General features: G+C 41.2%; 1 protein-coding gene across 5 annotated transcripts in view; it reads right to left on the reverse strand.

Moving 5' to 3' along the window:
- Nucleotides 1-25,834, reverse strand: part of Msh3 (mutS homolog 3) — a 148,770-nt gene that overhangs the window by 50,010 nt on the left and 72,926 nt on the right. For all 5 annotated transcript variants that reach the window (XM_060377772.1, XM_060377771.1, XM_060377775.1 and 2 more), the window contains 4 exons: nt 23,299-23,431; nt 8,699-8,886; nt 7,905-8,073; nt 1,394-1,458 (listed from right to left, as the gene is read on the reverse strand). In XM_060377772.1, the coding sequence (XP_060233755.1) occupies nt 1,394-1,458; nt 7,905-8,073; nt 8,699-8,886; nt 23,299-23,431 (555 nt within the window). The remainder of the gene's footprint in view (nt 1-1,393; nt 1,459-7,904; nt 8,074-8,698; nt 8,887-23,298; nt 23,432-25,834) is intronic.

A 25,834-nucleotide genomic window follows, 5' to 3' on the forward strand; every position in this document is an offset into this window, starting at 1 on the left:
CCACCCTGATATCAAGCAGCCAATCAAGAGACTGAATGGTAACAAGCCCTCACCAAAAGGCTTTATTCATTCATTGCAATTCTCTTACTGCAAGTTCAGAAGATACAAGCATCAACTTCCACCTTATTTGTTGCTCTTCAATCACATGAGCTAGAGTCCTGGCAAGTGCTTTACCACGGCTTTTCCTTCTAGAGTAGCTTAGTGAGACATCTCAGCTATAGTTCTACACAGCAATATGGGAATTAGCGATGTCTCTTCATAAAGCACGTTTTGACTCATTACCTGTCACACAGGACAAAAGTCAATACAGGGAAGGATGCTCCAAGGATAAAAACCATCCCCCAAGTCAACACTGCTCACATCTACAGCTTCAGTGGCGTAAGGGAAAAACAAGGTATGTGAGTTCAAGAAACCCATGTTTATGTCTAAAGTAGCTATTGCCATGGCAATGGATAATAATTACATTATTTAATTAATATAAACTAATAACACATTATGTCACCATGTCAAAATTTCCCTTCATCTTTAACATAAGAATTTCTTCATTTCACCATAAGTCATGCCTCCCTAATATTATCTTGGACAAACTTTAGTATTTTGTATAAACATAGGAAGAAGAGCAGTAACAAATATTCCAGCCAGCACACTATCAAAAGTGCACACTTCTCCTGAATGAGTCCCCTCTAAGGGACTGATGCTATCCAAGGACAAAATGTTCTCTAATATTGTTATCATTTATATTAATCAGTTCAACAGATAAGTTACAAAAAGAAGTAACCACTATAACTATGTGCCAAGGAAAACACTGAGGATAAAGAAACACGAAGCTCAGTGAAGTAGAAAATGAAATTTCAGCTTCTTAAAAGAAATGTCAGGTGAAGCATTCATCAAAAAACTCAAACAACCATTTTCATCTTCCAGTTGGAGGTTCTTAAAATTCTCCCTGTGTGCTCACTGCCATGGGGCAAAAGAGTAATTGACAAAGGGGGAAAATGTACTAAAATATGTTCTGCATAGCTTAAATAGCAAAATTTGATTTTGATATCTAATTTATGGAAAAACTGTTCATGAAACAGTGGCGATACGATAAATTTTCAAAAGACCAAAAAGTTTTGCTGAAGCCTTTGAAGAAAGTAAAATTAAGAAAAAAATAATGCAATTTTAATCTTAATATATAAATAAATAAGAAAACAAATGTTAAAAATATGTGCTTCAAAATTTTTTAAATGAATATAAAAAACAGCTTAATAAAATCATCTCATTGATTCAAAGTTCATACGAAAATTAAAGGAGCAAAAGCGCTCTTGCTTCAATGACGTGGCTGGTACTGGTCTACCAGCACAGACTCACGTGCCCCAAATCATGCTGGAGTGACAAAAGGCCTCAAACTTACCTTCCAACCTTCACCCAATCAGCAGGGATGCAAGATACAGCCGAGTTCTTCATCTCAATCATAAACTAAAGGAAATGCAAGTACACAGTGAGCTATTAAAATAGGCAGCCAATCACATGTCATAAGCCTTCTTGGAATCTGTGGTGTGACACATCATTAAACATTAAAAATAAACCCAGTGTTGTTCTTGAGGGAATTTTGGTGTTCTCTAATAATCTTTCATTCATTACTATCCATGCATCTTAATTCTGTTACTCAGTCAGATTAAGTTTACAGTGGTGTGTGTGTGTGTTGAGAGAGAGAGAGAGAGAGAGAGAGAGCTTGAGTGTGCCCAGTCACACAACTGTGGAGGCAGAGGAGGACAGGCTGGATGTTCTGCCCTGTCACTCTCTGTCCTACTTCCCAGGTCTCTCAGGGACCCCGGGACCCTTTGTTTCAGCGGGCCTGGCAGCAAGCCTGTGTATCCTGCAGTCTCCTGCCCTCATCCTTCTTCGGAGCTGAAGGCACAGGTACACGTAAAGGCAGCCATACTTTTGCTTTTTGCACAGGTGCTGGGGATCACAGCCTCATGCTTGTGCAGCACAGGCTCTTACACACTGAGTCATTTCCTAGCTCTACATACATAAGACGTAGAGCGTTCAATTACTCTCTTCTACTTGTTTGAGATACATGGTGCCCCAACCTACACAGAAAAGGGTTTTTGGAACAGTTTTCATAAGAAGCCTACAAATATCATGAGAAAGACAGCTTTGACTTCTCTAACACAAAGACATTTCTTCCCTTACAAGAACATACATTTTCCTTTATAAGAATTCTACCTTTAAAAAAAAAAAAATCACTCATTTTACTGATAAAATTTGTTCTTTGACAATTTCACACACGTATTTGGTGCATGTTTACTCCACGCTGCTTTCTCTCTCTCACCCTTCGTTAGTCCTCCTTACAGGCCCTTCTCATATTCCTACCTTTTGTTTTGTGACCAATGGTTCTAGCCAAGCCCATCTGTTTGGACACATGTCTGGAACTACCCTTTGTACCATAATGGGCTTGCTAGTGGTCCCTCTCCCGGAAGCCATCAACTGCCAACTGTTGGGTAAGGAGCCTTGGGGCCTCGTGCGCCCCACTTCCATCCACAATGGAAGCCCAGGTCACAGCACTGCAGCCCGTCTTATCTGTAGGCTCTTGCGTTCTTTCCACTCTCTCTCGCACAATATTCCCTGAGCTGATAGTAGGACTACCTCCATACCCCCAACTCTGCTCCCTCCGTGAGTGAGTCTATCTGACATGAACCGGAAGTAAAGGATGTCAACTTCTCCCACACCCCATCTGTAGCTTGAGTCAGAGATGTGCCCTCTCAAGTGCTCACCTGCATATATGACCATGTACACACGCACATGAATAAATCTGTGTTTTGTTCAGCTACACTGCACACAGTATGATCCAGAACCCCTTTGGTTAATTCTGTGATAGTTTCATAAAGTTTTCATTTTTCTATTTTATGATATGCATATAACTGTGTACTTGTCATGTCTTTGATTTATTTTATGCTAAAAAACACTGTAGTTTATACATTAATGGTTAATACTTACTAATTTCCATACTAAGCAAAAAAATGAAACTAATGATATCCTCATATAAATAAAAAAATTGGTTAATACAGTTAATAATAAATCTGCCACACTCAATTCTATAGTTTAGAATTAACAGTATAGGGCTGGAGGGATGGCTCAATGGTTAAGAGCACTGGCTGCTCTTCTGGAGTACCTGGGTTCAATTCCAGCACCCATATAACAGCTCACAACTGTCTGTAACTCCAGTTCCAGGGGACCTGACACCCTCACACAGACACACATGCAGGGAAAACACCAATGCATTTAAAATAAAAGTAAAAATCATTAAAAAATAAAATGTGTCTTAAAAAAAGAATTAACAGTCTAAAACCTCCCTGTAGTTATACAAATAAACTGGAAAAAAACAAAACTTACTTATTATTGTGAAAAAAATGAAATTACTAACTATACTAAATAATTCTTGGGTTAAGAAATACTCTTGAAAGGCACACTGGTGGCATTTTATGAACTAATTCCACGAGGAACTACATCAAAGGCAAGAATCAAATTTCAAGGCTACAGGAAGAAAAGATCCTAACCCATGGGAGTTGGTAGTGAAGGGACGGTGAACATTGGAAAAGCCATAAAACAAGGTGCACCATGAGAACCGTGCAGCCATCAAAGGCCCACCGTAGGGACGGCCACGGCTGCATCAAGTCAGTGTGCTTACAGCATGAAGAATGGGGGCGAAACACGAGCCAGGGGAGCCCGCCTGGCCTGTTGGGTAAGCACTGGCGGTCTCAGGCCTGTCCGCAGGTTTTAAGCTCTTCAGCATGCCTTCACACTGTGCCCTGCTGCACTGGTCCCAGACAGGAGCTTTTCTTTCCAGGTAGTCCTTCTTCCAAACACCTTAAGCATGCGCAGGCAGGCCCTCTGTTTATGAGTTCTACTGCTAAAGAAATGCCACTGGAAAAAATGATGCACCTTCTAGAAAGCTCTCCAAGTTCTTACAGCAATGCTCTGTTCTGCAGCTCTCAACTCCACCACCCAGACATTAACACAGGAATTCTGCCATGAGTAGTTCTGCTCTCTCACCTACTTCTGTCTTGGTTAAATGTCAGACATTGTTATTCAAACTACATAACAGCTAGGTTTTCTCATAATCCTTCCCACCATTTGGTTGCTTGTTTGTTTTGATTTTAGATACATACAATCCAGGCTCATCTCAAACTCTCTGAACAGCCAAGGATAACACTGAACTTTGACTCTCCTGCCCCTGCCTCCCAGATGCTGGATTTTAGCCATATCATCACAGCCAGGCTGTGTTCCAGCGCCTGCTTCCTGCATCAGCATCACATGCAGCCCATTTCTCCTCTCCCTAACTTCATCTTATTTTCCCTTAATAACTTTAAATGTTTCTTATTTGGAAAACTTAACAGAGAGATAGGCATACAGCAAGCAAAGGCACATAGAAACCACCAATCTGACAGACTCATGGGTGGAAGTAAGGAGTTTTTGTTTGTCTGTTTTTCAAGACAAGAGTTTCTCTGTGTAGCCTTGGCTGTCCTGGACTTTTTGTAGACCAGGCTGGCCTTGAACACACAAAGATCTGCCTGCTCTGCTGGGATTATATGGAAGAAAGAATAGCCAGAGGCCTCTGGGGAAGAACAAGCAGCATGGCTACCTTTCTGGAGCAGAGAAGAGACAGCACACCATCAAGGGCCAGGGCAGGGGGGAGAGTGGGCGCAGAGAAAAATCCTTGGCTTATAAGGAAAAACTGGTAGCTGTAGGGTTGGGGGAGGGGATTCTGTGAACTGGACGAGCCTGGAAGTTTAGGGTTGGGGTAAGGGTAGGGGTGGGGTGGGGTGGGGGACTATGCACCATAGGTACATGTCAGTAAGGGAAATGGCTATTCTTGACAGACAGAGACACTTCACAGGTTCCTCTGGAATGATGAAAGAGAACTTTTATCTGTTTGCAGGAAGTCCTATAGTCCAACTTGAGCTGAGCCAAGATTGTCATTATAGACCATGTCAGTGGGCCTGCTTTTTTGGGATGTTTGAGGTTTTTCCCTTTGGATATAACACACAAAAAATATTTGTCTGGATAGAATATACATTGTGAATGAACAATTTTTTTTCTCAAGATTATTCTTCTTTTCCTTTAATAATAGTATCATTATCAATGCTGCCTCAAATCTAATTATCACCCCATATCCATATTTGGTTAAGGTTAAGAGCTCATTGCTGTCATAAAATATGACCATCACAGTGGTAAGCTATGTAAAGTTATATAATACTCTTCATTCATGACTTCCTTGCAAACCAGTACTTAAGGAGGAAATACATAATAAGACTTAGCATGCTAATGAATATTTAAAACCCAGGAGCTAAGATAAAAAGAATGTTGTCAAAACATTAGCTTGACAGCCTGGCCCATTTATCTGTCCAAGCTTAGCAAGATTCATATTCTGTGTGGCCTATGTCAACAGGCTTTTAAATGTTATTACAAAGGCCATGTAGACAGGGATATGTAGAGACAGAGCATGGGGGTATAAAATCACATGAAAGAGGAGTTTCCTCCCTACCTCACGAATAATACTGGGAAGTAATGATCTGATGACAAGGTATGCTCATGAATTTCATGTACATGCTCCTCCCAATAGTCTCACAGTGCAGGGGCTCTTCATGGTCATGTGCCACGGAAGTGAGCAAACTGGCGTTGACACTCAGCTTCCCACCATGACACCTGACCCCATTTCCCTACCACATACAGTCAGTAACTGCATCAAAAGAACTGCGACTTGAATCTCACCAGTGAACAACAACAGTGGCAGGTAGGTTACAAGTAATCTGCCAAAGTCACAAGCACATGGTAGAAACAAGATACAATTAAACAGTCAACATCTGGGGGCTGGAGAGGTGGCTCAGCAGTTCAGGGCACTGACTACTCTTCCAGAGGACCTGGGTTCAAATCCCAGCACCCACATGACAGCTCACAACTGTGTGTAACTCCAAGATCTGACATTCTATCCACATAGATATGTAGGCAGAATATCAATGCACATAAAATAAAGGTATATAAAATTTAAAAAAACAACAAAAATAGTCAACATCTGTGCAAATTCTCAAGAATATTTTGTTCTGTTGTGCAGAGCTCGGTTCTTTGAAATGTCTGCTCAGTGCAACATCCTCAAACCTTTACCTAGAAGGCAGATAGGCTAACCTAGGTCAGCGGGTCATCTGCTCCCTGTGCCCAGTCTTGAGCATTGTGGTAAGCACACCACTGCTCACTCTAATTGCTTGTATCAAACAGTTATGTATTGTCAAAGCATTCGCTAAAATACAGAGAGTAAAGGATTAAGACATATGATTGGAAAATGTAGGCACACTGTTCTCACCAAAGAGGTGACCAGAGTAAGTGCTTTATGAAGTTCAAGTTTCTATTGTGCCACAGACCCAGCCAGAGGCATGCACTCTCCTGCCTACAAGTGCGAAGAGGTGGCCTCAAGTCGGTACGGCGGGAGTTTATAACGGCAGAAACTGCAAGGTGGGCACTTTCCACTGCCACAGGTGCGGCAGCTGTTGGCACAGAGAAGAGAATATGAACTTTTTACAAGAATGGGGCATCGCTTTGTCCCCATGGCTTCGCTGTTTGATGAGAGAAGGAGCAGGAAGCCCTGCAGTTACAGCAGCAGAACAATGGCAGGCAAGTTGTGAGACGTGGGAAGTGGAGGTCAGGGATTAGCAAATATGGGCTCCTTGTAACAAAGCTTCCCCCCAAGGATAAAAAAAAAAAAAAAAAAAAAAAACTATTTTTAAATTTTAAATAAAATGTTCATCTGGTAGAAATTATCATTTTCACAAGACAAAATTTCTGAAATTCCTCTAATTAGAATTTTCACAGCAAATACAAATATTAAAAGACTTAGTAGTAGGAGAGTGCCTCAAAATGCAGAAGACTGAAAGCTCCAAATACATTTTTAAAGCATTTCTCTCTTTAATGGTTCTCATTCAGATATTAATACCAACCTCAAAAACAAGAATACATCCTAAAACCCATTCCAAACACTGTAATCTATGCACTACTCACTAAGTATACATTTCCACCCTTGTTTAACAAAACTTTGGGAAGAAGTGCTGCCGGTTAACCACTCTGCAATCCACAGTGTTCGTGGTCTTCTTGGCACCATTTCATCTGTAAGGCCAGCCTCTCATCTGGGCCCTAGGCTCCGTTCATAATAACTAAGATCTTCTGTAACATAGCTTCAGCATGCAACAAAGCCCAGGTAGCATCAAGTGGCTTGAATTTATTGAAACGTTAATAAAGCACTACCATGATTTCTTATTAAAATGGATTATTATTGCACATTTCCATGGAAAAAGACAGAAGGGTTTTAATAATGACGTTTACAACTGTCAGGCCCAAAGCCTTACTTTGTCCGCAATGACCATGTTGGTGACGTTGTCCTAAACAGAAAGACTCTGCCTCTGCCCAGGTAAACAGAAGGACTGTTATAAGGTAAATAAGCCTAAAGGCTTCTGTTCACTAGAAAACCAGATTTCCCAGGGTGCTCTCTGCTCACCAGGAACCAGCCTTGATCCTCCAGGGATCTTCCTTAACATTCCTTACCATTTGGTGGTCCCCCAAAGGTCAACCACCTCAGCAAGGGAACATAGACCCGGATCAACCTGGACCATGCGTATAAGCTCAGATCCCCTCCCTGCTGACTGTCATATGAAATCTGCTTGCTTTTCCACCACTTCGTTCTTTTCTCTGCCCTGAGAAATGACCTTGGCAGTTTCAATGGCAGTAAATCTTTCGTTCTGCCCGTGGAGCAGTCTAGGTCGGTAGTTTCTCTGTAGCATTGTTTATAACAACCTACCCATAGATCTTACATTATAAAATAGCTTTTCTACTCCAGACAAACTGATATAAAGTCAAAGCATGTTTGACATTACCTCTTGTCCCGATACAGTCACATATTGTAAAGAAGGAAGTTTTAATATTTTTCGTAATTCTTGTAAATGCATTTGGATGCTGTGAATGACTTCTTGAATTTCATTTTTCCTCTTTTCTATTAAGGGGAAGTCAGAGAGGTCTTTGAATAATTCAGTTTTATCACCGACTCTAAAATATAAAAAATGCAGATACATATATTGAAGCATATTAATCAGACCACTTATCAATTTTGTAGCAAGATGAAATACCAACAGACTGGAACTCAGGAAAATGTGATTCTGACTCCAGCTTTGCCTCTGAATATTTATTGGAACATTCTTTAATTTCTGAGGATTGACATTTCTTAACATTCCTTAACTTCTGAGGATTGGACTTTATTCACAATTCGTATAGTGAAAACAAGAAATAAAACTTTCGTTTCATTTGCCTAGTCAGAAAATAACAGCAACTGCAAGTTCAGCTCCCTGCGAGATACACCATAAACTACACCCTTAGAAAGACAACTGCAGATTCTAAACATATGAAAAATCACCCCTGGGTATCTAAACACTGAGGACAAGGGCCACTTGCTACTTGCTTTTGAGTTAATGAACTACCACTAACTCCCTTTAGGAGAACTTTATCCTTTTATCATCTGATACCCGAGGAAGCACTTCGTCTGCCGCAGACTGAACTACCTGAGTTTAAACAATTATAAATGCTTCTAATTACAACATACTTAAGCACTTTATACAACAATGGCAAACTCACTGGCTGATGGTCGCTGGTGGGAGAAGTGGAGGTCTGCACTTACCTGGCAGCTTGTTCATTCAGAATCTTAAAGTAGTGTTCCACGGGATTAAGGAGCTCAGGAATTTCTAAGATGAGTGCTCGGAGTAAGTCTGAGTGTACGTGGGAATTAACAGCAGGCATTAATGCTTCAAACTCTGACTTCAGGTGACACAGGCTTTTGACAATCAGGTAGAACTCTTGGGTAGAGCACTAGAAACAGAAATATTATTTAATCTGAACAGCATGAAGAACTAGATAAAATGGCTCATATCTGTGATCACAATAGTCAGGAGGCTGGCATGAGAGGGTCTCTGAAGTTCAAGGTCAGTGTGAGCTAAGGAGCGCACTGTAAACCAGCGTACAGTAAAGAAACCACTCTGTGATCTGGGGGAAATTTTTATTGTAGATAAGACACAGAAAACACCAAGAAGCATCTGAAAGAGCCCAGATCAGAGAGAGAAACGCAGCCTCCTTTCCTGCATTCGACCTTAATTGGGCTGTTTTCATTGGCTCACTGAGGACAGGTGGCCAGACATAACTATGGGGCACAGACTGCTGTACAGCCTACGGAGAGAAGCAGATGAGGAGAGCTGCTCCAGTGCAGGAGTCTGGTAATTGGAATTCTGCCTCCTGGCCTCGGCAGATGCAGGTCTTATCCATTGTTCCATTTCTCAGAGACTGTCCTTGGTGGTCTCTGCAGGCTGGGTGCTCTGAGCCTGAGAAGTAGATAGCAAGCTCCCTGCAACCTTGGGAACCAGACAGCAGACTTTGTGTGAATTGTGTGACCTTGAGTGAATTCTTGGTTGCCTTGCCAGGTGGCACAGATGTGTTGCTACTGTGAAAAAAATCTGCTTGTGCCCTTTGCTTTATAAGTGTTGTTTGCACGTTCAGTACACTGAGACTTGATCAGGAATCTTGTCTCCATTCTTGGCGTCTCTGTCCCCCAGTTTCCACTCCCTCTTTCAGGTGGACCCTGTCAGACTAGCCCTCGGGACGGGTCAGTTGGCTCCCGAACAGGGACCTTGAAAATGAGGGGCAAAAGTGAGAAATGCTGGTTTTTGGAGCTCCGGATGCCTAAGTAAAATAAGTGCTTCTTGACGACCGCCCATCGCACGGAGGAAGACAAGGTAGGCAGGCAGGACAATCATGGGGCAGCAGTACCAGGGAGTTATTTATGAGGACTTTAAAGTCAATGCTAATAAATGCGAGGAATTGGGAGAAACGCCCTTATCCCCTTTAGTTGGAAATGAAGTTTGTCCCTGGTTCCCAGTTGAAGGTACCGTCAATCTGGAAACTTGGGGGAGGGTAGGGGAAAGATTGCAAAAATATTACGCTAATAATAGTCCTGAGAAGGTACCTATTATAACTTTTTCTCTGTGGACTCTAATTAGAGACATGCTGAATCCTAGGCATGAGAGTGATAAAATGAAAAATCTGATCCCACAAGCTAAAGAGTTGCTTGGAGAAATTAGGGCAGCCAAGCAGGCAGGAAAAAAAAGTACTTCTAAGCTTATTTCAAATGTTCATAAAGGAGCTCAAACAGATTTGTGTAATTTCAGAGCAGAAAATAATTTAAGAGCTAGATAGTGAGGATAAAACGGAGGCAGAGGAAGAAACTGCCAAGTCTTATAATTCAGACTGACTCCTGTGCCCTCTGCCCCCGTGGCTTTCCCTGCCACATGTGCAGGAGATACAGGACCACTGCAGGAAAATATTACTGTTCTCCGAGAGAAAGTCCAATTAGAAAGGGAACAAGTTCAGTTATTAAGGGAATTAGAGAAATTAAAATTAAAACAACAACAACAACAATAATAATAATAATAAATAACAATAATAAAATTGGATTGTTTGCACTGGTAAATTTTAAAGTCTTGTTTTGACTTTTAACATTATAAATATGCTTTATGATTTCACGCCTAAAGAGGATGCTTTGTTTTAATATTACAAAAACAGGTTAAAAAAATATATATATATATACATATTTAAATGTTTAAAAAGCAGGTACCACAGTTATTTGTTTTTGTCTCTGTTTTTTGTTTTTGTCTGCCAGCTGTCTGTTTTGGTTTCTGGTTTTTGGTTTGTTCTCGAGGTCTGGGGAAACTTGGAGAGTTTCCAATCTGGTCAAGGGAATATGGAGGGCCATTTCCCAGGGAAGAGGCCCATAACAGCTCTTTTGGAACCAGGAGAGATGGTCGCTGGGACCCTATTTTGTGTGATAAGAGGGCTGCTGGAGCCCGTTCTCCATCTGGAAGCTGTGGAGAGGGCCATGGGGGCTCTGCTCCTTCTGGTATCTGTATAAGTGGAGAGGACCACCTATAAGGGGGTCCACTCCTTCTGGAATCTGTGGGACTTGTGTCCGGTAGGGGCTGGTCAAGTCCTGGTATTTGAGTATTCTGGTTACTCCAAGGTGACAATGTTGGATTTCTATGTTCCTTAGCTATGTCTCTATGTGTGTATGTGTTTATTTTTGGACAAACTGATGATATTTTAAAATCTGACTGACCATATTAATATTTTTGGACATGAGACAGTTTGACTCAACACCTCTGAGTTTGGTCCTGGACCATCAGAGTTAAATTCTATAAAACATTTTAAAATTTATCAGGTATTTTAAAATAAAAACCCTTGGACAGTCTAACAAAAACTTAAAACAGTTTCTCAAACTTTTAAGGGAGGTCAAAAGACCTTGGTATTTATTTTATTAATTTTAGAAAGTAAAACCAAGTCATGCTGTTTGAGCCAATTAAACAAAAACTGCAGTTATTATAATATATCATGTAAAAAAACTATAAGATACGTTGTTCTTCATTTAAAAAGGCTGGAGATTTTTCAATGGAAAATGTTTGCTTATGCACTTTTACAGGAGAAAAAGACAACAGTTCCATTTTAGCCCAGGGTTATGCAGGGTTATATTCAGATCATTGTTAACCATTATATAAAATATATGCCTGGCTGCCAGTACCTAAATAAATGATTTAATGCTGTTTCTTTCTGGCCTATAGATTTGGTATGGCCAGAATAGTCCATTTTTGCTGAGGGCTGCAGGCTAAGTTTAGTTCTCTGTTTAATGCTAAATAAAACTTTTGTCCTTCAATTTTTTGCTGTTAAGTTTTAATACAATATGAAAGGATTAATAAGATTTGCTAGCCTCTTTACAAATTATGTTTAATTAAAAATTTTGCTTTGATTTTAGTCTAAAAAGAGCATAATTAAAGTTATGCTAAAGAATATAGTTGAGTACAAGATTGAGTTTTACCTAGTCCCTTTGTTTAGGTTATTTTTTTTTTTAAGGTTAAATCTAAAATGGGTAACTATAAAGTTTGCCTATATAAATCTACCTAAAATTTGGTTCTAAAACATAAATTTAAAAAATATGCCAAAATTAGAAATTATAATATCCTGTTTTATTTGAAAATCTAAATGAAATGGACAATTTTCTTGATCGATTCCACTTACCAAAGCTAAATCAGGACCAGGTAAATCAATTAAATAGTCCTATATCCCCCAAGGAAATAGAAGAAGTCATCGAAAGTCTCCCATCCAAGAAAAGCACAGGACCTGATGGTTTCGGTGCAGAATTCTACCAGACATTCAAAAAAGAGCTAACTCCAGTTCTCTTCAAACTATTCCACAAAATAGAAACAGAAGGAACATTACCAAACTCATTCTGTGAAGCCACAGTCACCTTGGTACCTAAACCTCACAAAGACCCAACAAAAAAAGATAACTTCAGGCCAATCTCCCTTATGAACATTGATGCAAAAATACTCAACAAAATACTCGCAAAACGAATACAAGAACACATCAAAGATATCATCCACCATGACCAAGTTGGCTTCATCCCAGGTATGGCAGGGGTGGTTCAGTATATGGAAAACCATCAATGTGATCCACCATATTAACAAACTAAAAGAAAAAAAAACCTCCCTAGATGCTGAAAAGCATTTGACAAAATCCAACATCCATTCATGTTTAAAGTATTGGAGAGATCAGGGATACAAGGCACATATCTAAACATAGTAAAGGCGATATACAGCAAGCCTATAGCCAACATCTAACTGAACGGAGAGAAACTTAAAGCAATCCCACTGAAATCAGGGACAAGACAAGGATGCCCACTCTCTCCATATCTCTTCAACATAGTTCTGGAATTCCTTGCTAGAGCAATAAGACAGTTGAAGGGGATCAAGGGGATACAAATTGGAAAGGAAGAAGTCAAATTATCACTATTTGCAGATGATATGATAGCATACCTGAGTGACCCCAAAAACTCTACCAGGGAACTCCTACAGCTGATAAACACCTTCAGCAAAGTGGCCGGATACAAAATTAACTCAAAAAAATCAGTAGCCCTCCTGTATACAAAAGACAAAAGGGCTGAGAAAGAAATTAGGGAAACAACACCCTTCACAATAGCCACAAATGACATAAGGTACCTCGGAGTAACCCTAACCAAGGAAGTCAAAGAACTGTATGAAAAAAAATTTCAAGTCTCTGAAGAAAGAATTAGAAGAAGATACCAGAAGATGGAAAGATCTCCCATGCTCATGGCTTGGCAGGATTAACATAGTAAAAATGGCCATCTTACCAAAAGCAATCCAGAGATTCAATGCAATTCCCATCAAATTACCAACACAATTCTTTACAGACCTGGAAAGAAAAATTCTCAACTTCATATGGAATAATAAGAAACCCAGAATTGCTAAAACAATCCTCTACAATAAAAGTTCTTCTGGAGGTATCTCCATCCCTGATCATAAGTTGTACTATAGAGCAACAGTTTTAAAATCTGCATGGTACTGGCATAGAAACAGAATGATGGATCAATGGAACCGAACAGAGGACCCAGAAATAAATCCACACACTTATGGACACCTGATCTTTGACAAAGACGCCAAAACCATAATGGAAAAAAGATAGCATCTTCAACAAATGGTGCTGATCCAACTGGATGTCTACATGTCGAAAAATGAAAATAGATTCATACTTATCACCCTGCACAAAACTGAAGTCCAAGTGGATCAAAGACCTCAACATAAAACCAGACACATTAAATCGGCTAGAAAAAAAAGTGGGGAATACCCTAGAACTCATTGGTACAGGAGAAAACTTCCTGAACAGAACACCAACAGCACAGGCTCTAAGAGCAACAATCAATAAATGGGACCTCATGAAACTGAAAAGCTTCTGTAAAGCAAAGGACACCGTCATCAAAACAAAGAGACTGCCTACAGATTGGGAAAGAATCTTCACCAACCCTTTATCTGACAGAGGACTCATATCCAGTGTATATAAAGAACTAAAGAGGATGAAAAGCAGCAAACCAAGTAATCCACTTAAAAAATGGGGAACAGAGCTAAACAGAGAATTCTCAATAGAGGAATATCGAATGGCAGAGAAGCACTTAAAGAAATGCTCAACTTCATTAGCCATTAGGGAAATGCAAATCAAAACAACCCTGAGATTTCACCTTACACCCATGAAAATGGCCAAGATCAAAAACTCAAGTGACAACACATGCTGGAGAGGTTGTGGAGAAAGGGGAACCCTCCTCCACTGCTGGTGGGAATGTAAACTTATACAACCACTCTGGAAATCAATCTGGTGCTTTCTCAGACAAATAGGAATAGCACTTCCCCAAGATCCAGTCATACCACTCCTGGGCATATATCCAAAAGAGGCTCAAGTACACAAAAAGGACATTTGCTCAACCATGTTTGTAGCAGCTTTATTTGTAATAGCCAGAAGCTGGAAACAACCAGATGCCCCTCAACTGAAGAATGGATGCAGAAATCGTGGTACATCTATACAATGGAATATTACTCAGCAATGAAAAATAAAGAAATCATGAAATTTGCAGGTAAATGGTAGGACCTGGAAAGGATCATCCTGAGTGAGTTGTCTCAGAAGCAAAAAGACACACATGGTATATACTCACTCATATAGACATACAACATAGGACAAACCCACTAAAATCTGTGCATCTAAAGAAACTAAGCAAGAGAGAGGACCCTAACTAAAACGCTCAATCCACATCCTGAAAGGCAAAGAGGATGGACATCAGAAGAAGAAGAAAACAGGAAACAACCTAGGAACCTGCTACAGAGGGCTTCTGAAAGCCAGAAGAAGAAAACAGGAAACAAACTAGGAACCTACCACAGAGGGCCTCTGAAAGCCTCTGCCCTACAGACTATCAAAGCAGATGCTGAGCCTGATGGCCAACAGAGTGAATGGAATTTTATGTAAGAAGTGAGAAATAGTAAGAGCTGGAGAGGACAGGGTCTCCATAAGGAGAGCAACAGAACAAGAAAATTTGAACACAGGGAACTTCCCAGAGACTCATACTCCAACCAAGGACTATTCATGGAGATAACCTAGAACCCCTGCACAGATGTAGCCAATGGCAGTTCAGTGTCCAAGTGGGTTACATAGTAATGGGAAGAGGGACTGCCTCTGACATAATTTGATTGGCCTGCTCTTTGAGCACCTTCCCCTGAGGGGAGAGCAGCCTTACCAGGCTACAGAAGATGACAATGCAGCCACTTCTGATGAGAACTGATAGACTAAGATCAGAAAGGAGAGGAGAACCTCCCCTATCAGTGGACTTGGGGAGGGGCATGCATGAAGAAAGGGGAGGGAGGGTGGGATGGGGAGGGGAGAAGGGAGGGGCTTATGGGGGGATACAAAATGAATAAAGTGTAATTAATAAAAAATTTTTAAAAAGTAAAAAAAAAAAAAAAAAAACAAGCAAATAAATAAACAAACTTTCCTAAGGGGGGAAAAAAATCAATGGCATGGACCCGACCCTGTACTCATATGGGGACAGGGAGCTGTCTGTGTTTTTTCACAGGAAAATGATGCAGCTCGATGGCTACCAGAATGCCTGGTGTGACAAATGGATGAGGAGTTTTCTCCTGACAATGATAATGATGTCAATGAAGACCCCTCCAGTCAAGATGACTGCTTATTGGACGTACGTTCCTGATCCACCTTTACTACATCCAGCTTCCTGGGATGATCCTGAAGTCCTTGTTTATGTCAACAACACTTGGCTGCTGGGTTTTCCTGCTTTTGAAGGAATGCAAGTAAAACAGACTCTTAACTTTTCAGGAATGGGAAAAGGTCATCCTCTTTGCTTTACCAGAGAGAGTATTTATCAGGACTGCTTACCAGCCTCCCCTGTCCTGGTCATAGGTCGGAATGCCGACTACTCTAAAGTTGGGGTGGCAGTTCAAGCCTCCCTTTGCAACCAGGCAAAGTGGAACATTGGAGAGATATTGTTGTCCCTTCCTATGGGAGTTAAGAATGACAGTCCTACATCTCCAGTGAGTTACCCACCCTGTGAGAAAGGGGATCAACGCACTTGTCCTCGACCAATGGTTCCTTGGACAAGATGCATCAGAGAAACACTCACTATCTATTCCTCGGACAATGACCCTGCATTTACAGTCGTGGACTGGTCTATCGTTAAGGGTATTAAGAACTTGGCTTCTGATAAAGGCAGTCAAAATTCTTTTGTTTTAGAAAAAGCAGTTAGTACTGTACTTTGGAGGACTTCAAATAAATATTGGCAAACCTATGTATGGAAATCTGCTTTTGTTATGATTCCTGTTAGGGTTTCTTATTCTTGGTATGATGAAACAGAATTTAATTGGACTCAGGTTCAGAATCACCTTGCTGGTATTTGGTCTAGCAAAAACTTCTCGTTGGACATACTAATGATGAAAAATAAGATCCATAACATAGAATCTGCCAAGGAACCTAGATTGGAATTGGCCAATACAGCCTGGGATATATCTACTAGCCTCAGGAGGCACTTTCCATCCTTTGACTCTGTGCTTAAGTGGGGACTGACACTTGCGGGCAGGGTGGATATGGGTTTGTTGGCCTGTGCCTGCCTTCCTTGTGTGTTACAGTTCCTTCTTCAACAACTTCAACACATGCAAGTGCAGTTGCATGAATTTAAATTAAAGATATCTAACAACCCCATTTGATATGGAGGTAAGTCAATGATGAGTAAGCATGAAATTGTGTTTTTTCCAACCTAAGACAGAGGCTCGTGAAAATTGCATCCAAGACCTTGATGACGGGTAAGTAAAAAATGCACATTTCACCAACCTAAGACAGGCTTTCCATAAAACAAAGAAGGGGGAACTGAAGGAGTCTGGTAATTGGAATTCTGCCTCCTGGCCTTGGCAGATGCAGGTCTTATCCATAGTTCCATTTCTCAGAGACTTTCCTTGGCGGTCTCTGCAGGCGGGGTGCTCTGAGCCTGAGGAGTAGATTGCAAGCTCCCTGCTACCTTGGGAACCAGACAGCAGACTTTGTGTGACCTTGAGTGAATTCTTGGTTGCTTTGCCAGGTGGCACAGATGTGTTGCTACTGTGAAAAAAATTTGCTTGTGCCCTTTGCTTTATAAGTGTTGTTTGCACGTTCAGTAAACTGAGACTTGATCAGGAATCTGTATTGCCTTCATTCTTCACATCTCTGTCCCCCAATTTCCACTCCCTCTTTCACGTGGACCCTGTTCAACTAGCCTATGGGACGTGTCACTCCAGGAGATTGGAGAGATGCTCCGCCAAAAAGTGGAGTTTGGATTTTACGGAATGGTTTTAGTTGGGCAGGAGAGTGTATGGAAAATGGATCTCTTGCAGGCAGAAGGGACTACAGGAGTAAGTAATTTACAAGGGTAGGGAGGCTCTGGATGTGGGATGGCAGGAGGCTGCTGTCAAGCTGCTCTGCTTGAGTAAGTGGGCAGCAGGCCTCTGAGAAGTTCAGAATATCCAGTTCCCTTTTTCCCCAAAGGGGTGGGTCCCACACAGGTCATCCATCCTGGTGTCCTAAGCAATTCCATCTTTGGGCAAGCCTAATAGTTTTGACCCCACAACAAACACATATACACAGAAGTTTGATAACAATAAAACAAAGTAAACCTGCAAGGCAGTATTTGTTATTTGTTCAAATGTCAAAGATTTCCTTGTTAATAGCCATGACACTCAACATGTAAAGCAGACACTTTCCTATCTGTAGAAGCATAACCTTTTTGAAGAGCAAACGGTTATGTCCTCAAAGCTATTAATAAGTTTCCTTCCTTCCTTCCTTCCTTCCTTCCTTCCTTCCTTTTCTCCTTCCTTCCTTCCTTCCTTTTTTTCCCCAAGACAGGGTTTCTCTGTGTAGCTTTGGCTGTCACAAACTCGATTTATACTCCAGACTGGCCTCAAACTCACAGAGATCCACCTGCCTCTGCCTCCTAAAGTGCCGGGATTACAGGCATGCACCACTGTGCCTGGCTGGTTGAACTGAATAGGAAAGAAATTTTTATTTTCTTTCTCCTGAGGTGTGGCACAGGTCATTGTGAAGTACTTGCCACAGTCATTATCAGTCTACTTTGCAGAAAGAGAAGTACGGGCCAGGAAGACCAACTTAATAACCAAACAGAAAACAACCAAGTTAAGAATTCCAAGTTACACCTTGGAAGCATAGGGGTACAAGAAGAAATGAATTAAGAAAAAAAGGCTAATAAAAAAATGTGTATTTTGGCTGGGGCAATTAGTCCCCACAGGACTCTGTACTGGAAGGGTCAGCGCCCAAGGCCCAAGGAAGCATGTAGCTTGAGCAGTGCAGCCTGGCCAGAAACCATTCACATGCAATGCTACGCAAACTCCCTTCCTCAAGTTGCTGGAACACCCTTATACTTAAATGTATTACCATATCTAATATGGGTTCCTGTGACCCAATTTTCTCAAATTTGAATGTGAAGTTTTAATATAAAAAGAAATACTTATTTATTCTTCCCACATTAAGCCCACCTGGAATCTTCCATTATTATCACCATGAAAGCACCTCCACGAACATTCTGTAGCCACAGGACCTAGGCTGCCTGCCCGCTTCCGTTTTTGAGCTCCAAAGAACTGGCAAGACCTGTAGGCAGGATGTCACTCCATCATTGGTTCAAACAGCAGAAGCTTGAAATAACGCATCAAGAATTAAAAATCTAAACTAAAGTGGCCATGAACAAAACCTGAGCAACGACTGTTTAAAAAACAAAAACAGCCAAATGTGGTGGGACACACCTTTAGTCTCAGCAGTCTCACCTCTGTGAGTCTGAGGCCAGACTGGCCAACAAAACCAGCCCAGGGCAGCCAAGGCTGCGCAGAGGAACCCTGTCTTGAAAAACCCAAAACAAACAAAAACAAAACGAAACTAATAAATGGCATGCACTGATTGTGCGATCAAGAGCAGCTAAGAAAAATGTGGTCTAAAGCATTCAGACTTTATAGTTTCTTTGTGTTCTCCACTTCTGAGGCCACTCTCGACCCACACTCCAGTGAGACACTAAAGCAGTACACCTAGGAACTCAGCAAGTGAGTCACAAGCTCTTGCAAAAACACAATCAGTAATTCCTAATTAGAAAGCATCCTTACCCTGAACACTGATCCTTCAAATGGCCGCAAATGGAACTGCTAGAGTTTGGAAACTGTAGGAGATGCATAGCCTTAGGAACGGCAAACCTCAAAGTGAAATTTAAAGATAGGCAGTGAGGCGGCCCAAGTCAGCACAGCTTGGGAAGATGTTGCCACCTCCATGTCACAGACACTTTGACCTCAAACAAAATCTACTATCCTCATTTTCTCTGGAGAGAAAAAGAAAAAAGAAAATCCCTGATATCTGTCAGTGAATGCTTTCAAATTGCGAAGGCAAGGTACCTGGAGATCAGCGACTGCTGAAGAGTGACACGGTTGACTGCCAGGCATGTGGCCAAGGACACAAAGTAACACATGGTTTTGTACCTCTCTGCAGTATCAAAGAGCCAAGCACAGAATTTTCCAATATCAACATGGCTTCTATTACTGCCAGCAAAGCGACAACACAGCATACCATCTACAATTGACTCTATTGAGCATAATCAACTCACATACCTTCTTCCTCAGGATTGGCATTGCCAAATCTGGCTTATGTTTTGTTTCTAATTTAAATGAAGCACAAGAAACAATTATGTAAGTCCTCTTAGGTACCACAAATATCCTCAAAGGCAGTACTTATCATTCTGGTAAAATTTCCCAAGAAAGGAAAGTATTAAAAATGAAAATTGGCCACACTAAAATTTGGGCATATAAAAACTGTCCTACTATAAATTAAGTATGTAATAACTTTCCATTTGGCTAAAAAGGAAAGTATAAATAAAGTTTAATTGTGAAGAGTAAACCAGGAAAAAAAAAATTGCAATGGCTGTTGAGAAAAACACGTTAAACATGGTAACATCCAAAAGACATAGCAAATAAAACATAGTCAAGGAGGCTGGATTTAAGCACAAATTCTGCCATATGCTAGTCAGTTATCAGTCCTCTGTGGTAGTTTGAATGTAGATGACCTGCACAGGTTCACAGGAAATGGCACTATTAGGAGGTGTGGCCTTGTTGGAGTAGGTTTGTCATGGGGATGGACCTGGGGGGTTCAGAAGCTCAAGCCAGGCCCAGTGGCACACTTTCTCTTCCTGCTGCCTGCCAATCCAGATGTAAGATTCTCAACTACCTACCTCTGCCTGCCGCCACAGTCCTGCCGTGATGACTACTGACTAACCAATTAAATGCTTTCCTTATGAGATTTGCTGTGGTCATGGTGTCTTCACAGCAACAGAAACCCTAAGATACAGTCTTTCAACAGCACTGTATTATACAACATTATGCAATTGGACCATGACTACGCAGCACGTTATGTATAATTTCCTAGCAGTAAGAAAGTGAAATCACATCCCCTCCTCCCAAGGCTCAGGATCATCGCAGAACAGGAAGCAGAGGGACTGTAAGGGCCAGAAGTAGCAGATGGCTACACTGAAACAACATTTTCTAGATTTAACAGGGCAACTGTACAGATGAACTCATTCAAGGGCTAATGACCCAAAGGCCTAAGGTGAGCTAAGCGACTCTACATAAAGATGTTGACTCACTACTGACATCTGCAGGCTGCCAGCATCCAGGAAGCTAGGGATAAAGAGGAAGGAAATGATGTAGCCCCTAAACTAAGCAAGGCTGATAGTACCTATGGACCTCTGGGAACAGGAAAGTCCCCAACAAGGGGGCCCATAGGACGGTGTGGTCTCATAAACTAAGAAATACTCACCACCACCCAAGAGGAACGTCCATCCTCCTGATAAGATCACACCAACCTCTGCTGGTAACTACAACTTTGAGATTGCAAGAGGACAGACCTATAGATGGAAATTTACACCTCAAGAATTCCCTTTGTCCATAAAGCCCCAGACAGCCTACTACATAAGCACATGCACAGCCCCTGTTCCCTTGAGAGACTGTCACTTCACCCCACATTGTACTTAAAGAGATAATCTGTTCCCATAGGAGGACTGCTTATTCTCTCTTTTTCCACATTGCCTTGATCAATTCCTACCTAACACTCATGGTGTAAGACCTGAGGACACTCAAGCCAGACAAAAATCCCAGCAAAGAGAGGGGAAACAGGCAGGAAGTCCCACCCCTAGCTGAGGAGCTACTGTAGCTGCTGGGGGAGGGAGAGGAGGAGGATCCTTTTCTTTCAGGGTATGAACCTTGATAAGATCAACCATGCTCTAGGGGATTGCCACATGTTCCAGAGTAGATGAACAGCACCTATGGGACTTGATCGGTGTAAACGCATGCATACATACATACATACATATATAATCGGTGAATACAATTAAAATAGTCTTTCTTCCGCCCTCATCTCCAGCAGGGCATTCAGATCTCCTCCCACAGCCCTTTATCACCACTCCATCCCTTTATCTGTGCCTCCAACTCTCTCAGCATTCCCTGAGAAGCCTCCAGCCACTCCAACCATTCCTGTCACACTAAGAGGGAAGCAGGTAGGCCAGCTTCAGATCTTCACCCTTCCCCCTTCTCCATATCCCGTCCTTTACTCTCATCCCAGCCTTGTGGTAGACCACATGCTGAAGCCTACCTTCAGAGAATCCCACCACCAGGGGATCACACGGACCTTCTCCTATAGCCTTCCTCAACAGCAAACTCCTGCAGGCATTCCCTGTAGGAGCCAAGCACACCAGGGGAACAGGTAGGTGAGCTTCAGATCTTCTCTCTCCATCTTCTCCATCTCACAGCACCACAGCAGAGTACCTGATATGGTCTCTCCTTCCTCTCTGCCCCCATTCCCAGGGAACTGAGCAGTTCCTGGTGGCACAACCATCTTGCCTCCTTCTGCTGGACACCACAAGTGGCCCCTTCTACCGCATCTTCATTCTTAAGTGTCAGTTCCCAATACCTAGATCATAGTGCCCACACCAAACAGGCTCTCAAAAGCATTCCTTACAAGCAATCCACAGCTAACACACTCTCCTAAGAATCAGAGAGGGCAACAGAAGCCAAGGAGCTTCTCTGAACCCGATATCAACTAGAATTACAATCATCATGAACATTCCACATCCTAGATGTGTAGATGAAAGAATGAAAACACAGCCAGGACAATCTCTTGCCTAGAGCAACCCTACTACAGCTCAAAACACAAAAAATATTTTCAACAAAATCAGAGAAGAAAATTTTTCTGATCTGAAAGAGGAAGTGCCTAAAGGCACAAGAAGCACATGGAACACCTAATAGACTGGCACAGAAAGTAAAATTTTCTTGGCATATAATAATCAAAACACTAAACATACAGAACAAAGAAAGAATATTTAAAAGTCCATGGAAAAAAGACCAAATAACAAATAAAAGCTGGTGTATTAGAATAACAGCTGACTTCTCAATGGAGACTCTAAAGCCAAAGGGCTTGCGTAGATGTTCTGAAAACCCTAAAATGATATCAGAGATTCCAGCTTAGGCTGCTATACTCAGCAAAACGTTGAATCATAATAGATGGAGAAAAAAAACATTACATTGTAAAAGCAGATTTAAGCAGTATCTATCTACAAATTCAGCCCTACAGAAGGCATAAGAAGGAAAATTTCAACTGATGAGACTAACCACATCCAAGAAAACACAGGGAATGAATAACATAAAACCATCAAATCAAAAATGTTGATGACACAGCACCACAACAAAGTAAAAGGAGTCAACAAACATTGCTCACTGACAACTCTCAACATGAACAGTCTCAATTCTCCCAATAAAAAGATACAAACTAACAGAAAGGACTCAAAAACAGAAAGGCCTCCAATACAGAAAGGATTCAAAAACATCCTTCTGCTACATCCACAGAACACACCTTAGCATCAAGAATATCTATCATCTCAGGGTAAGAAGATGGAAAAAGATTTTTCCCTCTATTTAGATCAAAGATTAAAATTACAGAAAATTAAGGCTTTTCCTTTTCAAAGTTGCAGATCAAAGCGAGTTTCTCATTCTGACATTGGTCTGCACTTGGAAGATATAACAGCATCATGCATTTTCATAGAAGGATATGTTGCTGCCATTTCAAGAAGTGAGAAAACTTTTTATAAATACAAATACTGGAATGCAAACAACTTAATTTGTACAATTAAAATGCCTGAGGCTACAGCTGATTTCTCATGCTACTTAAAAGCACTAGTGAGAACCCTACACGATTTTCCCTCAGGACTTAGCATTCTTACATTAAGGAACACTGTGAGTTTCAGGAGGCTTGATTTTTACCACTTACTTTCTTGTGATAAATGCTACATAGTCCTCTTTCGATGTCAGGTAACTTACGCAGACGGTTTTCTATCTGATCAAACACACTGGATTCCGAATGGAGAACATCAGATACTGCATCAAGTCGGGCATTTATGTCCCTATGAGAACAGAATAACAGCAATGAGCAGATGTTAGGGATTCAGAGTATAGACCCTGTCCACTTTAAAGTCTACACTAAGCCACAGTCACTAAGAGTTCAAGGAAGATGCTTTCATCCCATTCTTCCCTACCTCCTACTACCATTTGCTTCAATGCACAGGAACCATACAAGGAAAGTCACCAGCTAAGTGTGATGGAGCACAGCTCATGAGGCAAATAAACAGAATACATGTTCCTATCTCTGAGGGGCTCTCTGCTGTTGTCAGATAGGAAAGCAAACCCCACAAAGAGATAAGAATGAAAAACCAAAAGTCATGTAGGCTATTAACCACCTTCGTTCATAGCTTTCTGGTCAGAAAACAGGTTATACATCTCTTCCTCTGAAGAGACAACCCTGCATGTTTAACGTTCCTAATAGCCCTAATGCTTATCTGTGGGCACCAGGACCTCTGGGGCCCATACAGTCGCAGGGCATCTGATGTCTTCCTTTGATCTTTGCAAGCACCAGGCACACATGAGATGCACACACGTACATGAAAGCAAGACACCCATATTAATAAAATAAAATAAATCTGACAATACCACTAGGTAAACAGGTTGGTCTACACTGCTCCCCCACACACCTGGCCTGAGAATCCTGCCTGGGGGTTGTAGTTCACACTTCTCGGAGGGTTGTTACTCTCACTGCCCCCTCTACCCTGTAAAATCACGCCTTCCATGCGGCAGTGCCACGCCACTGACCCCACAACTTCTGGGTCACAGGACGTGACAAGAGGCTCATAAACAGTCATCTCAATCCTACTTGAGTCCCAAGGCTACAGACAAAATAAATCAAACTGAGCTGGAAAAAAAATTTAAAGCTGTTTTGCATAGGGCTGTTGTAATAAAATAAATCACGGTTTTACTCTAACATTTACCCAAAATGCTACAGAAATATGAAGTTTTACTTCAATAACTCATCCCTCCCTGCAAAAATGAAAGATGACACCAGTTGGATTAGATGAGGTTGATGCTACAGATGGTTTGAGGACAGATTTAAAAAAATGCCATCTGTGAATGTATAAGACAACCCACTCAGATAGCTGCTATCTTGAAATAAAAGGTTTTTTTTTTTTAATATAAAAGATAATAGCGGGGCTGGGGAGATGGTTCAGAGATTAAGAGCACTGGCTGCTCTTCCAGAAGTATTGCATTCAATTCCCAGCAACCACATGGTGGCTCACAATCATCTATAATGAGATCTGGTGCTCTCTTCTGGCATGTAGACATACATGTAGGAAGAATACTGTATACATAAATAAATAAATAAATCTTTTTAAAAAATGTGTAATGGTATTCTATAAAACAAAAAAGATAATGGCAAATAACCTGAGTAAAAACCTAAGCCAATTTTATGAATTCTATCAGAAAAAATTAAGACCATAAATTCCTTAAGAGAATTGCCAGAGCATGATGCACACTGTGAAATCATTTTAGTGTGAACCCAGCTTGTTCCAGCCCAGACCACAAGAATCTGAGGTCAGAGGAAAGTGACTTCAGTCTTTTCCAGGTTCTGCCAATTCTCATTTAGTCTCATCCTGGTTTCCCCAGGTATAAAATGTGAACAGCAATGGGCTCTCACTTTTAGTGTTATTACAAGAATTCTCTAATATAAGCTAACTACTTAGGGCAGTGGCTACAACACAATAATCAGTCATTAAATACTAATTGGGTCAGGCATACTGCACACGCCTTTAATCCCAGCCCTCAGGAGGCAGGTGGATCTCCGAGGCCAGCCTGGTCTAAAGAGTTGAGTGTAGGACAGCCAGGCCCACACAGAGAAACACTGTCTTGAAAAACCAAACAGGGTGGGGAGTGGAGATAGGGGTAGAAGGTAGAGGAGAGAAACTATATCCAAAAAGAAAATTTGGAAATAATTATAGACAGACCTTAGGAAATACCTACAAAAATGGACATTTCCTGTAAAGTAAGTGAACAGGAAAAGCCAGACCTGGAATATCAGCACCAAGGATAGCAGCTGGCCGGGCTTTGGAGCACAGTGCTGAGACAGGGAGGAGTTGCACTGAGGAAATATGTAACTGTTGATTACAGAAGCCTATGCGGACAGGGAGACAGCAAAAGGGTGTTCAATATTGCTCAGCACAAATCTGTCAACAGTAGGTAGCAATAATTCCATTTTTTATCTTCTGTATGTAGATTAAAATGCCAATGACAAAGAATGACTTCAAAGTTTAAAAAAAAAAACAATTCACATAATTTGGAGGGTGTTTTTTAATTGAAGTATAGTTAAAAGATTTTTCAAGAAATGGTATTAAAGCAATATGAGAACCATGGTAATCATTATGTTAGTTCAACCAATGAGAGAGGTTGGGTAACTGTGATAAACAACAGAAAGCAGCACT

Source organism: Meriones unguiculatus, chromosome 2, assembly GCF_030254825.1.
Source record: "Meriones unguiculatus strain TT.TT164.6M chromosome 2, Bangor_MerUng_6.1, whole genome shotgun sequence".
Classification (NCBI taxonomy): domain Eukaryota; kingdom Metazoa; phylum Chordata; class Mammalia; order Rodentia; family Muridae; genus Meriones; species Meriones unguiculatus.